Genomic DNA, 10,653 nt, shown 5'->3' on the forward strand with positions numbered 1-10,653 from the left:
AATTCACCCCTGTCTAGCCCCTCAATGATCCAAAGCTCCACAGTACCGAATCAGGAAGCGGTGATCTGATACGCAAGAGCAAGTTCAAGGTGACAACGAGATACACGCCATCTAGCTCATCCCTTTTCTATGCTAACATTTAATTCCTGCTTTCCGAGACTTTATCCTTCGCTGTTCAGGTTTCACCGCTGGGCGGGACGTGCCGGTTCCTCTTCCACAGGTGGGGTTCCGCTAGGCCCCGCCCCGGCTCCTCTCGTCACCGGAAATGAGGCAGCGGAAGTAGTAAAAAGCTCTCCGAGGGAGGCGGGCGCGCAGTGGAGGCGGCTGGCTGGTGGGATGGCAGATGAAGAAGAGGATCCCACCGTGAGTGACCGCCTCTGTTCCAACCTACTTTTTAATTTAACACCTCGAGCACAGTAGCGGAAGCACAGTGGAGAATTGGGTTCTTTACCTCAGTGATTCTGCCGAGAGAATCGGGGACTTCTCCCCGGGCTAGCCTTTTTCTTCTGATTCATCCTTTTAGTAAGCGGGGCAGGAGGAGTAGGTGGCTCCCCGCCCTTTACCTTTGGTTCATATTTGCCAGATACCCTTTGAATCACCTAGAGAATTATCAGGGGGCAAAGCTAGTATTTGTTAGGGCTCATTATGCAACAACAATTCAAGTGCTAAGAAAACTGTACACTTTACTGTAAAGTATTGGAAAAATAATGGACTCGAGTCACTGAGCAAGTAATTGAGCCTCAGTTTTCATATCATAAAATAGGCTTAAGGTTTACTTGAGGAAAGTCCTTAGCACTGTGTAGGAAATGCTTAACAAATACTAGTTTTGCTTGCTTTCATTCAATATCAACTCTTTTAACAGTAAAACTATCTAGAAATAGACCAACTTAGTTTAAAAAAAAAGAATGTATGGTCGTTGGAACTCCCCCAGGAGAAGCAGTACGATTGTTAGGGGCATTGTGGAAGCCACTCCTGCGTGAGTCTGAAGTTGGTCGAGATAGTTTTAATGCCCCCAAAATGCTAAAGTTTCATTGTTTTTTGCTGCTTGCTTTAGGCTTTCTGGCATGATACTGGTGTTGAAGATGTTAAAAAAAATGCTAATTATTAAAATGTCAGAAGCAGTGTTTGACATATCTATACATTTTAACTTTCAGTTTGAGGAAGAAAATGAAGAAATTGGAGGAGGTGCAGAAGGTGGACAGGGTAAAAGAAAGAGACTTTTTTCTAAAGAATGTAAGTAGTACTTGACAGTAACTTTTTAATAGTTTCCTTGTAGGGACAGTATTCTCAGACTTCCGTATAAATTCTGTTTAACCTGTGATTCGTAGATAGTAATGACCCTAACCCCAATTTATATATTTATATATATGTGTGTATATATGGGCTCACACAGACATACATTTTAAAATTTTTTAAGTAAATACATATGATCAGTGTTTCAATTCAGGTCCTAAGTAAGAACATACCTCCATTACTTTACCTGTTCCTTACCTTTCATCAGTTGGAGCACGGACTCCTTTGACTGTAAGCCGAAGGTTCTGTTGGATCCTGAACAGGTCTGAGGGTAGGAATTAAGTTGGGACGTTGAACTAAGGCAATGGACAAGGCAGGAAGATGGTGAACAATGTGAGGCAGTCCAGTGGCATGGAGATCATAAAGTTTTGGGTCTATTCTCCTCCTTCAGTAGACAGGTTTGACCTTTTGTGGCAGTGGCAAGAGGAGCTGCTTCTACTACTGATGATTCAGGCCAGCCCCTGAAAGGCACCGTGAGAACATGCTCTCCATCTTCCAGTCCTGGTCCTTTATACACAGTTATGGCTGAGTGGAGATCAGGCAACACGTGGAACACTTGGTTTACTTATGCCAGTTCCGACATAAGCAGTTCCTAAATGCTCTTGAAACTACAGATTCAAGTAGTTTGGTTTTTTTAAGCCATTCAAATCCTTTCCTATATCTCAATTTCTCACCTAAAGTTGACTGCTCATTATTCCATTTCTGATGTTATTTACTCCATTCGTATATAGTTTTACTTCTTATGGAGACTTCCCTGTAGCTCAGTGAAGAATCTGCCTGCGAGGCAAGAGACCAGGGTTCAATCCCTTGGTTGGGAAGTTCCTCCGGAGGAGGAAATGGCACTCCACTCCAGTATTCTTCCCTGGAGAATTCCATGGACAGAAAAGCCTGGCGGGCTACAGTCCTTGGAGTCGCAAAGAGTCGACACGACTGAGTGACTAACACAGTTACTTCTTAGGTAGGCATAAGAGGATTACTGCACCAGAGCATCGCAGAGTGATCCTTGCATACTTCTTACCAGAGCCTTTGTTCCACTTGGATTTCTTTATTTTTATGATGACAAGAATTCGGAATCTTCACAGCTGTTTCTTTGTCTTACCTGAATTTTTATGTATCTTGACCAAGATCTGTTCTTCTAGACATTCTTTGTTTTAAAAAATTTTTTTGCTAATATAACACAAGATTTCAAAGCATTCACTTCTCTATTTGTTTATGTCTTTACAGACTCTTTAACCAAATACGGTTTACATACTTCCTATCTAATAGGTTTTTCCTTTTCCAGTGAAGTATGTTTCCCTACTGATGAATTCTCCCCATCACAATGTTAATGACGGAGTATTTTCCTCAAAATATTTAAGAGAAAATATTAAATTTATAGTGGAGAATCCAGTCCTGGCAGACGTTACTTTAGTCAGGTGATCAAAGTTAGTATCACCAGTAATATATGTTGACATTAGGTGCTCCTAATATGGTGCATTAAGAGGTCCATCATCACTCTGATTCCCTTTCTAGCAATGTATAAGCACAACCTAATCATGAGGAAACATCAGATAAACCGAAGCTGAAGGACACGCTACAAGATAACTGACCAGTATTCTTCAGAAGTGTCAAGGTTGTAAAAGACAAGGAAAGTTTGAGGAACTGTTACAGAACAGAGGAAACTAAGGAGACACAACAACTAAATAGTGTGGGATCCTGGAACAGAAAAAGTACAGTAGTGGAAAAACTGGTACAATCTGAGTAAGTTCTGTACTTGTACCAGTGTTAATTTCTTAGTTTTGATAAATGTCTTTGGTTGTGTAAGATGTTAACCTAAGGGGAAACTGGATATAGGGATTCTGGAACTCCATGCTATTTTTGCAGCCCTTTAAATCTGAAATTATATTAAAAAAATTTTTTTTCCAGAATCCCAAAAAAGAGAGAAGGGAGAAAATATTGCCTCTTGTGTTTGTTTTCTCCCTCCTGTATCTGAACCTAAAGATTCTTGCCAGGATAAACCCTCCAGGGCACTTCTCTATCCCAGACTGGCTTCTGGGTCATCCCTTTCTTTTCTCCTTTCTTTTCTTCCATGGGCCTGGTCTGCTTTCTTCTTAGTTCTGCCTGCTTTTGCTTCTCCTAAGTAGGAATTACTCTTTTTTTTTTTTTTTTTAGGAATTATTCTTAATGTACTCCTTCCTACTTTTAGAAGTGTTCTAGGAGTCCCTTCCTTTTTTTTTTGCTTTCTTTTGTTGTTTATATATTTGCTGGCTCTTTGTTGCTGCACGCTGGATCTTTAGATGCAGCATGTGGGATCTAGTTCCCTGACCAGGGATGTAATCTGGGCCCCCTGCATTGGGAGCGTGGAGTGTCTTAGTCACTGGACCACCAGGGAATTCCCCCCCACCTTTTTTAAATATAAAACTTACAGTGAATTATACTAATCTTTACTGAATAGCTTGATTAATTTTATGTGTACTTGTAACCAGCATTCAGATCAAAATAGAAAACATTTCTAACATGACAGAATTTCTTAGTATTTACATACCCCTTTAGGGCTTCCCTGATGTCTCAGATGGTAAAGAATCTGCCTGCAATGAGGAGACCTGGGTTCAATCCCTGGGTTGGGAAGATCCTCTGGAGGAGGGCATGGCAACCCCCTCCAGTATTCTTGCCCGGAGAATTCCCATGGATAGAGGAGCCTGGCAGGCTACAATCCATGGGGTTGCAAAGAGTTGGACATGACTGAGCGACTGAGCACACACACATACACATATATACCATACCCCTTTGAGAATCTGATACAAATTGATTCTTCTTCCAGAAAAAGTGCACACACAAATAATGTATAAAATTTTTCCATATAATTTCAGTAGGGTTCCAGGACTTCTCAAAGGTTGTCTGTGGACTGATTGGGGATTTATAGACTATAGGATAAGAACCCATATGGACCCTATCTTCCCTAAATTGCTAAGAAATGTAACTGTTTTGGGTAGGAGTATAGATTCTGGAGCCAGATCCTCTGAGTTTAAATTCAAGTTCAGTCTCACTAGCTGTGTGACCTTGGGTAAATTACTTAACTTTGTGCCTCAATTTTCTCATCTGTATATAATGGGGATAATAGTGGTTTCTATTTCAAAGAATTGTCATGAGGATTAAATCAGCTTACAACAATGGTTGGCATGTAGTAAGGGGTATATAAATGGTTGGGGCAAAGACTTGAATTACTGTGATATTGAATGGTTTGCCTTAGAAACAAACCAAGATCATTCTATTGTTTTTGAGCTTGCATCCAAGTACTGCATTTTGGACTCTTTGATTGATTATGAGGGCTTCTCGATTTCTTCTATGGCATTCTTGCCCACAGTAGTAGATATAATGGTCATCTGAATTAAATTCACCCTTTCCCGTCCATTTTAGTTCACTGGTTCCTAAGATGTTGGTGTTTACTCTTTGCCATCTCCTGCTTCATCATGTCCAGTTTACCTTGATTCATGGACCTAGCACTCCACGTTCCTATGCAATACTGTTCTTTACAACATTGGATTTTACTTTCATCACCAGACACATCCACAACTGAGTGTTGTTTCCACTTTGGCCCAGGTGCTTCATTCTTTCTGAAGCTATTAGTAGTTGTCTCCCCAAGTAGCATATTGGATACCTTCCAACCTGGGGGACTCATCTTTCGGTGTGATATCTTTTTTGCCTTTTTATATAATTCATAGGATTCTCAATGGCAAGTATACTGTGGTAGTTTGCTTTTCTTTCCTCCACTGGATCACGTTTTGTCAGAACGCTCCACTATGACCCATCCGTCTTGCGTGGCCCTGTGTGCATGACTCAGCTTTATTGAGGTACAAAAGCCCTTTCACCACAAGAAGACAGTGATCCATGAAGGGGTTTACTTATTAGCAGTTACTTTTATTACTTTGTATTATACTTTTCTTCTCTTTTGCATTTTCTATGAAGCCTAAACGGGCTTCGCTGGCAGTTGCTTTGATCCAGGGAATAAAATGTCAAGATTCTGTATTATAAGCTCTTGCTTTCTCCTTTTGATTAACCAGTTCTTCCTGTAAGAAGGTAATTGGAGCTTTCTCTTATGTCCTCTTCCTTATAGTTGTATCATAAAGGATTTTGCCTTCTTTTTTCCAGCCCTCTTCCCCCCGAAATCATAGCTAAACCGTTGCTACTCACCCTTTTCCTGCCAAGAAGTTTCCTACTTAAAGGTATTCTGGGGTTGTTGATGAGTAGATAATAGAGGTTAGGGAAGAATATTGATATCAGGGTTCAGTAGCTAGGCGAGAAGGGGAGTTTTTACCTAGGGAAGGCTAGGTAAGAACAGTTGGTTATGAGCTAGTGATTAATACCTTTCACACCAAAATTCATACTTGGAGACAACAAATATAATGTAAATATACTTTTATACCAATATCTTCTATACTTTGGTTCAATTCTAATATAAAAAGAGTATAAGTCAAGTTCTTTTAAGTAAACAAAAATGATTGTTCTTTTTACAGTACGGTGTATGATGTATGGGTTTGGAGATGACCAGAATCCTTATACTGAATCAGTAGATATTCTTGAAGACCTTGTCATAGAGTTCATCACTGAAATGGTAAGACTTTTTTTTTTAATTGGTCTTTGTTAACTGAGGAATGGATTTGAAATTCTAACTTTTTGAATAGAACTGTGACATTCTTTTGAAAAACTATTTGAGTGCCTGTTTTGTGGAAGTTTCTGGTTACCGTTTATCATTAAGGATGGAGAGAGATATACATGTATGTATATGGGTATACGGAGTTTTGCTGTGTTCAGTTCCTGTGAATTTTTACCCTTTGTTTTGGATTATTTCCTTCATAAAGAATAATAGAAGTAAAATTACTGGGTCAGAGAGTATGCATTTTAAAAAATCTTTTTCTGCTTATATTAAATTTAGAAAGTATTATTAAATTTATTTTATATATGCTTATATTAAATTTAGAAAGTATGAAAGAGTGCCCAGAAGAAAATAAAAAGCTATAACCCGTCTGCCAAGGGATAACTGATGCTGAGATTTTTGTGAATATTCTTTTGTCTTTTTACACATATTTTAAAACTTTACAAAATTGAAATCATGTAGTACATACAGTCATAGAGCCTGCTTTCCCTGTGTCACTGCATAATACTTTTAATATTTTTGATGGCTTCATAATATTAATTGGCTAGATGTACTCAAATTTGTTCAATGCCTTATTAAATATTTAGTTTCTTTTTTTTCAGTCATTAGAAGTAATGCCGCAAGGAGTTTTTGGTTTTACACAGTATGATTATGTAATCATAGGGGATGAGATTTGTCTAAAGAAAAGCCACCAATATTTATTAGCTACCAAGGTGGACACAAAGTTTAAATGAAGTGGGTGGTTACAGAGAAATTACAAAGTCATATTATACAAATGAAGATCAACTATGTATATCAAAATACAAAAAGAAACATCTATGGATTTGATAGTTTTAATGTCTTTAGTGTAAAAAATGTCTATCAAGCACTGAAACGTTGCTAATAATGGTAGAAGTGGACAAAGAACATTAATAGAAAGACAATTCACAAATGAATAGCTATAATAATTAGAAGAGAAGCCTTCAAACTCACCAGCATTATAGTTAATAAAATGTTAGATTTTTGAAAAATTAATTGAATTTAATATGTTTCTTTGTAATAGACTCATAAGGCAATGTCAATTGGAAGACAAGGTCGGGTACAAGTTGAAGATATCGTCTTCTTGATTCGAAAGGACCCAAGAAAGTTTGCTAGGGTTAAAGACTTGCTTACTATGAATGAAGAATTGAAACGCGCTAGAAAAGCATTTGATGAAGCAAACTATGGATCTTGACATCTTTTCTGAAGCTTCATTATGTTCTGGGGAAACCATACTTAATAACTGTATTTTCCACAGTAAGGCCCTGATACCTAACCATGTGAATGAAAAATGGAGAACCACAAAGTTTTCAGGCTTTATTTTCATGTTTTCAATTTTAGAGTGATATATGAGCCTTTAATTGCCTGCCATTATATTACCCTACTTGAATGACATATTAGATTTTAATGACCACATGTAAGTCAAAGTATCTTTGGTTTGCAAACCATTCAGTTTCTTCTGACTCTTGACCATCTCAATGATGAATTAATATTTATGTATACTTGTGCCATTGTAGGTTGTACTATAGCTGTTTAATATGTGAAATCTAAATGGCACCTTTGACTTTGATAGCTAAGATGTGTTTCTTATATTTCTAAAGCTTTTAAACCAAAGTAGTGTAAATTATTAAAAGATGGTGAACTGGTTTGTGTTTCTTTTAAGGAGAAAACAACATTAGAAAATACAGTCTTTTGTAGGAGTGTTTATTTGTCTTAAGATAATTCAATACTCTTCTTTAGATAACAAGAGTGATTTTTTTATTTTTTGAGAAACTAAGAATTTCCTATGAATGGTTCTGTGTTGGAAGACATACTGGATTAAAAATCTTTGCGGTTTATAATATACTGTTTGTCAGATTTTAAAAGAACTCATTTTCCCAGGTCAGAGTAAAACTTCTAAGTGCTTTCAGTAGCAGGAATGGCATTGCTGAAAAGTTGATGGCAGGTAAGCATTTGGGGTAGTGTTTTATTAACATATTTGTTAATATTTATTTATTCTGAAAATGTATACTTGACTAAAACCATGTGTGGCTATGAAACCACTTTTGTAGTTCACAAATTTTGTGTGTATTTAGCTCATTGTATTATTCTTGCACTTAGCTGAAAGTAAGGATTAAAATTGCATTTAAAGGGATCACTGGATATTACTCTTTGTGAAACTGAATGTTTCGTGTGCCGCTTATAAGCATTATATATGAATCAGTATTTAGGAAGATTTCACTTTCTTAACCTATCAATGTAGAGAATAATAGAGAATAAACTATGAAAAATTAAAAAGATTACTGCTTGAGTTTGACTATATGATTTATCAGCTTTTCTTTCCCTTATAATTCACTAAAAACTTTTTTTCTGTATTATTCTTGTAATGCTCCTGAATTGATTGTGAGATTCAAGATACCTGGGCTGATATTTTTATTTGAAAAAGCAAAAACCAGTTAAAAATCTACTTTAAACTGAAATCAAGATTGAGCATGGAATAATAAAAGATCAGTATGTTACTATTTTTGCTAGTCAGAGACAGCTTGACCCTGAAGAAGGACCTGGTGGTAACCGGCAGTAGTGGAGTTATACTGGGTGCCTGTATTAGTCAGCTTGGGCTCCCATAACAAAAATGTCAGATTGAGTGGCTGGCTGAAACAATGGAAATTTATATTTTCACAGTTCTGAAGACTGGAAGTCTTGAGATCAGAGTGCCAATAGGTCAAGTACTGGTAAGGAGTCTTCCTGGACTGCAGATAGCTGCCTTTTCCCTGTGCTCACATGGCTGAGAGACACCTCTTCTGTTCCTCCCTGTTATAAGGCCACCAGTTCTGTGGGATAACGATTCCACCCTTATGACCTCATTTAACCTTAAGCACCACCTTAAGAGTCCTTTCTGCAGTCAGTTGGGGATTCAGTTCAGTTAAGTCGCTCAGTCATGTCCGACTCCTTGCCACCCTGTGAACCACAGCATGCCAGGCCTCTCTGTCCATCGCCAACTCTCAGAGTTTACCCAAACTCATGTCTATTCAGTCGCTGATGCCATCCAACCATCTCATCTTCTGTCGTCCCCTTCTCCTCCTGCCCTCAATCTTTCCCAGCATCAGGGTCTTTTCAAACGAGTCAGCCCTTCGCATCAGGTGGGCAAAGTATTGGAGTTTCAGCTTCAGCATAAGTCCTTCCAATGAAGACTCAGAACTGATCTCTTAGGATGAACTGGTTGGATCTCCTTGCAGTCCACGGGACTCTGAAGGGTCTTTTCCAACACCACAGTTCAAAAGCATCAATTCTTTGGCGCTCAGCTTTCTTTATAGTCCAACTCTCACATCCATACATGACTACTGGAAAAAACATAGCCTTGACTAGACGGACCTTAGTCGGCAAATTAATGTCTTTCCTTTTTAATATGCTGTCTAGGTTGGTAATAACTTTCCTTCCAAGGAGTAAGTGTCTTTTAATTTCGTGGCTGCAGTCACCATCTGCAGTGATTTTGGAGCCCAGAAAAATAAAGTCAGCCACTGTTTCCACTGTTTCCCCATCTATTTCCCATGAAGTGATGGGACCAGATGCCATGATCTTCGTTTTCTGAATGTTGAGCTCTAAGCCAACTTTTTCACTCTCCTCTTTCACTTTCATCAAGAGGCTCTTTAGTTCTTCTTCACTTTCTGCCATAAGGGTGGTGTCATCTGCATATCTGAGGTTATTGATATTTCTCCCGGCAATCTTGATTCCAGCTTGTGCTTCTTCCAGCCCAGCGTGTCTCATGATGTACTCTGCATATAAGTTAAATAAGCAGGGTGACAATATACACCCTTGACGTACTCCTTTTCCTATTTGGAAGCAGTCTGTTGTTGCATGTCCAGTTCTAACTGTCGCTTCCTGACCTGCAGACAGGTTTCTCAAGAGGCAGGTCAGGTGGTCTGGTATTCCCATCTCTTTCAGAATTTTCCAGTTTTTTGTGATCCATACAGTCAAAGACTTTGGTGTAGTCAGTAAAGCAGAAATAGATGTTTTTCTGGAACTCTTGCTTTTTCGATGATCCAATGGGTGTTGGCAATTTGATCTCTGGTTCCTCAGCCTTTTCTAAAACCACCTTGAACATCTGGAATTTCACGGTTCACATGTTCCTGAAGCTTGGCTTGGAGAATTTTGAGCATTACTTTACTAGTGTGTGAGATGAGTGCAATTGTGTGGTAGTTGGAGGATTCTTTGGCATTGCCTTTCTTTGGGATTGGAATGAAAACTGACCTTTTCCAGTCCTGTGGCCACTGCTGAATTTTCCAAACTTGCTGGCATATTGAGCACAGCACTTTCACAGCATCATCTTTCAGGATTTGAAATAGCTCCACTGGAATTCCATCACCTCCACTAGCTTTGTTTGTAGTGATGCTTTCTAAGGCCCACTTGACTTCACATTCCAGGATGTCTGGCTCTAGGTGAGTGATCACACCACCATGATAATCTGGGTCGTGAAGCTCTTTTTTGTACAGTTCTTCTGTGTATTCTTGCCACCTCTTCTTAATATCTTGTGCTTCTGTTAGGTCCATACCATTTCTGTCCTTTATTGAGCCCATCTTTGCATGAAATTTTCCCTTGGTGTCTCTTATTTTCTTGAAGAGATCTCTAGTCTTTCCCATTCTGTTGTTTTCCTCTATTTCTTTGCATTGATCACCGAGGAAAGCTTTATCTCTCCTTGCTATTCTTTGGAACTCTGCATTCAGATGCTTATA

At 38.6% G+C, this 10,653-nt stretch overlaps 1 protein-coding gene across 1 annotated transcript; it reads left to right on the forward strand.

The window, feature by feature from the left end:
* The first annotated feature begins 267 nt into the window (after positions 1–267).
* Positions 268–8,445, forward strand: TAF13 (TATA-box binding protein associated factor 13). The gene is made up of 4 exons (XM_040232177.1): positions 268–363; positions 1,155–1,233; positions 5,787–5,884; positions 6,969–8,445. The coding sequence occupies exons 1-4, from the start codon at positions 337–339 to the stop codon at positions 7,137–7,139; spliced, it is 375 nt and encodes a 124-aa protein (XP_040088111.1). The 5' UTR covers positions 268–336; the 3' UTR covers positions 7,140–8,445.
* Positions 8,446–10,653: the final 2,208 nt, after the last annotated feature.

The sequence above is a fragment of the Oryx dammah genome, unplaced genomic scaffold (genome assembly GCF_014754425.2).
Source record: "Oryx dammah isolate SB20612 unplaced genomic scaffold, SCBI_Odam_1.1 HiC_scaffold_28, whole genome shotgun sequence".
In the NCBI taxonomy this organism is placed as follows: Eukaryota; Metazoa; Chordata; class Mammalia; order Artiodactyla; family Bovidae; genus Oryx; species Oryx dammah.

Excerpts from the sequence above, each read along its gene's own strand:
- TAF13 (XM_040232177.1), top strand. The coding sequence starts at position 337 with ATGGCAGATGAAGAAGAGGATCCCACC. Across the intron at positions 364-1,154 it reads ATGAAGAAGAGGATCCCACC|TTTGAGGAAGAAAATGAAGA; the intron begins GTGAGTGACCGC and ends TTTAACTTTCAG. Across the intron at positions 5,885-6,968 it reads TAGAGTTCATCACTGAAATG|ACTCATAAGGCAATGTCAAT; the intron begins GTAAGACTTTTT and ends TCTTTGTAATAG.